The 5,007-nt window shown below is 45.6% G+C and overlaps 1 protein-coding gene across 1 annotated transcript; it reads left to right on the forward strand.

The window, feature by feature from the left end:
• Positions 1 to 4,117: 4,117 nt before the first annotated feature.
• CCDC71L (coiled-coil domain containing 71 like) lies at positions 4,118 to 4,786 on the forward strand (the record flags this gene model as incomplete). Its single annotated transcript, XM_080701547.1, has 1 exon — positions 4,118 to 4,786. One exon carries the CDS (start codon positions 4,118 to 4,120, stop codon positions 4,784 to 4,786), a length of 669 nt encoding a protein of 222 aa, XP_080557673.1.
• Between the last annotated feature and the right edge of the window lie 221 nt (positions 4,787 to 5,007).

Genomic DNA, 5,007 nt, shown 5'->3' on the forward strand with positions numbered 1-5,007 from the left:
ATATCTTTTGTTATATTTTCAACTTCACCAATTCTTTCCTATCCTCTTCATTCTAATGTTGAGCCCACCCACTGAGCTTATTTTGGTTTATTTTTCACATCTAAAATTTCTATTAGTTCTACTTCCTCTTGTATGTGTTGGGAGGGGGGAAGGCACCTCAATATTGCCATTTGAATGGTGTTGGACTCATTAGATCTCTATTTCCTTTTAGCTCTACCATTTGATGTGCACGTCAATTCTGTTGGTTGTTTTCGGAAAAACCTAGACTTTCTATAAAACAGGATTTGAAATCTCTTGATTAAAACAAGTGAAATCCTAAAATTTAGGAAGGAGCTATAATTTTTTGAATGTTTACTGTGTTCCAGACATTATAGCATCATGTGAATATGTGTATTTTTATTCTCCTGTGGATTGAGCCCAGGGGCATTTTACCTCTGAGCTATACCTCCAGCCCTATTTTATATTTTGAAATAGGGTCTAAGTTGTGGGAGACCTCATTAAGTTGCTGAGTCTGGCTGCAAACCTTCTGTCTTTGCCTCCTGATTGCAAGTGTGCACCATCATGCCTGGCTGTGAATATTATATCATAGAATCCTTGAAACAATCTGAGGTAGAGGTAACATCCATTTTGTAGATAAGAGATGCAGAAAGGTTAAAAAATGTATCCAAGAATATTTTGTGTAAAGATGTGTTTTTGATTCCATGACTTCTGTTTATAGAGCTGATGTGTAGGACAACTTACATATATTTTCTTTTTTCAATATTTTATTGATATACAACATTTACAAAGTAGAATGCACAAATCATAAATGTACAGCTCAAAAGATATATATACACAGGTGTAAACATATCAGGGTGTAGAACTTTTTATTACCTCAGAAATTTTCCTCATTCCCTTTTTCAGTAATCCTCATTCCCAGAGGTAACCAGTGATCTGGTTATTGAAAATATATATTAATTTGCACTTCTTAGAATGTTATATAAATGAAATAATAAAGCATTACATATACTTTTGTTAGCATTTTGGCCATTATTTAAGAAGTAAATTGTTTTATGGAATATTTAAGCAAAGGTTTTTGGTAAAGATATATTAAATTTTTAATTTCTCCAATAACTTATTTTTCTAGGATTCTTTTGAACAACATAATTTATAAATACAGAGAATGGATGCACACAGCTAGTTTTTCTGCTTATTCTTATTTGTCATTTATGTATCAGATATATCAGCGAGAGGAAAAGGCATAAACAGGACCGTAAACTATCAATCCTCAGAAATAAAAATTTAATCTGCCAATGTTCCTTTAACCTTCTATTGTTTCAGGAACTAGAAGAAATCATTTTAGCAATTTAACATGATGTTGGTTCCTAAAAACATTTTATAGATATAATGTTTAATGTAACATCAATAAACATGTTATAAAATAAACTCTTGAATGCTTAATTTGTTGAAATTTTATATTTTCTTAGAATCAAAACTGTTGAAAAGGATTTATTTTCTTAATTGAATTGATTCTATACATTTATGTACATATTTATTTGGCAAAATACCTGAAGAACTTAAAAAATTATAATTAATATGCAAGGATGAAAATAGTAATATAAAAAACCAGGACTATAATCACTCTAATTTTATCTTTTCTTTCCTTCTTCATTATGAAGTCCCCCTAGCTTTCCACTTGCTTACTCTGTAAGATTTTCTGTCGTTCTACAAGGGTATTCCAATAGGAGTTATTCAAATTTTATATTGCTATTTGTTCTCAGAATCACCAAGAGAACTAATTGTGATGTAGAGAGTCGTCACAATATCATTTCTTTATAAGGAGCTGGGAAGTTGATAACTGGCTCTATAATCTTGATTTGAGATCAGAGTGTTTTTCTGAGAAAATGATTTTCTATTCAGAAAGTTACCATAGTTTTGGCAGACAGAGAGCTGGTCTATGGTCAGTTTTATTTTTGCCATAAACTCACTAACTGGAGAGGGAGTGCTGGTGTAGAGAAGTAGTTTTAAAATTACTTTTTAGTTTTCATTGAAACAGAATGTTATCTGCTTCTAACAAATATTATCTAAGTCCAGTGTAGGATAGAAACAGCTTAATTCTTGGTGTAGTGGAAATGGGAAAATAAGGGTACAGCTCTGTCCCTTAGTTACCCCACTGTACATAAACCATTTTCTATTAGACCCTTAGAATCAGGACAGCACATTTTGGAAAATTACCCATGAAATAAATAGATCACTAGATTAGGAACCCACAGATCTAGAGTCCCAGTCCCCTGCTACTAGCAATTAATGAACCTCTATGGGTCTAAGTTTCCTCATCTGTGAAATAAAATTGAACAAGTTCACTTTCAGCTCAAAGAGTCAAGGGAACCATCAACAGCTATATGTAAATCACAAAATTTTGTACTCTACTCATTGTCTACTACAAAGAAGCTTACCAAAGAGTAAAATATGCATGTGTACCTCAAAGTTCTAAGTACTAAGAGTGGGTTTTTTCTTTCTTTTTCTTCTTACTTTAAAACATTAAGAGTACTCTTCTTGACTGGGGGTATAACTCAGTGGCAGAGTGCTTACTAGTATGTATAAGACTTTGGGTTTGATACCCAGCATTGGAAAAAACTTGTTTTAAAGTTCTGAGAAAATTGCAATTTAAGTGTAAAATAGGCAATTATCCTGTTCAAAACCATTTCAGTATTTTTTTCCACTCCATTTCAAATAATCAGTGTTTCATTGATTCATTCAGCAAACATTGAGTGCCCACTACCTGACAGGCAGTGAGTTCAATATAAAGGTTAGAAAAGATGATGAAAGAACTTCTACCATTCTCTTAAATACAAAAGGTAATGAATTCTTAACAATGTGTTCTTTTCAACAGAACCTCATTGATTATATGTGATGTTGCATCCTTTATAAATAATAGTGATTGTGCTTCAAAGGACCACTTTAAAACTAAATGAAATAGGAAGTGGCAGTCTGAAAGAACTATACCTTTAAAATATAGATACTTTATTTAAGTACCACCACTTAGTTGATTTTTGATCAACCTGAGCAAAGAGAGTACTTACACTCATTGACTATGAAAAGCTTTGTTTTCTTGATTAGCAGGCTTTCTTAAACGCAGAGGTTCTTTGGACTAGAGGGAGCCCGTCTTGCCAATGCTAAGCATGTTATCTGTTTAGTGGTTTCTCAATATGGACTGGGGTCAAGAGAAGGAAGAGAGCCTGGCAGGGTAGCCACGCCTGTAATCCCAGTACTTAAGTGGCTGAGAGATAAAGATCTCAGGTTCAAGGCCAGTGTAAGGGTTGGGGAATCTTGCTCTGAGGTAGAACGCCCTTGGGTTCAATCTACAGATGAGAGAGGAGAGAGGAGAGAGGAGAGAGGAGAGAGAGAGAGAGAGAGAGAGAGAGAGAGAGAGAGAGAGAGAGAGAGAATGAGATATGAATATATGAATGAGAATGAATATGGAATGAAGGAAGAGTTTTGAATGAAGATGCCCAAAGAGGCCTTTGAGGATTTAGATGGGAATTGTGCAAGAGCCTTTCCCGCTAGACTTAAATCCAAATTCCCTAGCTGTGATACCAGCAAGCCTTTGGGCATCTCTCCCTTTGTTACTCAGACTGGTAGATCTTTCAGCTCCATCCACAACTACACACCCGCTCACTGCTGGGGTTGGCAGTAGACATCCACCTCTTCCCCTCTACAGGGCGACCCTCCTACCACCCACCCAACTGTTGACCCGCGTCCAAGAGGCCACCACCACCACCAGCACCATCTCCCAGGAACTGGCCTCTCCCCCTCCAGGCCCCGCCCCTCTTCTGAGAGCACCCAATGGGTGGGGCCGGGCCCGCGGTGGGCGGGGCCTAAGGCGGGCCCATTTAAAGAAAGGCAGAGGGCGAAAGGAGGCAAGAGAGGAGAAGAAAGAGAAACCAGGGGGCGAGGCGCCGTCCAATGACAAAGCCCAGGGGTGGGCGCCGGCCGCCATCTTGAGCCGGGCTGCTGATCTCCGCGGCGTCCTCCGCCCTCGGAGGGGGAGGGGCGGCGGAGGCGAGAAAAGTAGCGAGGGACGCGCCGGCCGCCAGCGCCGAGCCGGACGCGGGCGCGCGGCCCCGAGCGGCCTCCGATGCGGCGCGGCGTGAAGAGGCGGCGGCGCCGGCCCCCGGCCGCCCGGGGCGGCGGCCTCGGAGCGGGAGGAGGGCCCGGGCTGGAGGCGCGGGAGGAGAAGGTGGTGTACTCGCGCTCGCTCCTGTCGCTGGCCGACAGCACCAAGGCGCTGGGCGACGCCTTCAAGCTGTTCATGCCCCGCAGCACGGAGTTCATGAGCTCGGACGCCGAACTCTGGAGCTTCCTCTGCAGCCTCAAGCACCAGTTCTCCCCGCACATCCTGCGCAGCAAGGACGTCTACGGCTACGCGTCCTGCCGGGCCCTGGTGCCCGAGCCGCCCGCGCCCCCGGCCCGCGGGCCCCCGCGCCCGGCCAGGAGGCGGCGCCGCGGAGCCCGGGCCGCGCCGCGGGGGAGGCGGCCGCGCCCGGCGCCCGCGCCCGCGGAGCCCCGCGCCGCCAAGCCCGCCGCGCCCGCGCCCGCGCCCGCGCCCTGCTTCGGCGGCCGCACGCTGGAGGAGATCTGGAGGGCCGCCACCCCGACGCTGACCGTCTTCCCCACCATCCGCGTCGGCGCCGACGTGTGGGGCGAGCGCAGCCTGGCGGCGGCGCGGCGCAGGGCCCGCCAGGTGCTGCGGGTGGACCTGGAGCCGGTGGTGAGGCTGCGCCGCCTCCCCGTGCCCCGCGCCTGAGCCGCGCCCGCCGCCCCCCCGGGGCCAGTCGAGTGTTTACAGGACCGGCCGCGCCCGGCCCCGCGCCCCACTGCACTTTACGCGCCAAGAAGTCTCCCCGGATGGGTGCCTGCCCCGCGCCCGGGCGGGGACTCGGCCCCGCGGGCCCCGCCGCGCAGCCCCGGCCGGGGACGTCGCCGCGACGGTGGGGCGGACCCGCGCTCTCCCTCCGGGACTCTACC

Source organism: Muscardinus avellanarius, assembly GCF_963383645.1.
Source record: "Muscardinus avellanarius genome assembly, chromosome: 9".
NCBI classification, from domain to species: Eukaryota; Metazoa; Chordata; class Mammalia; order Rodentia; family Gliridae; genus Muscardinus; species Muscardinus avellanarius.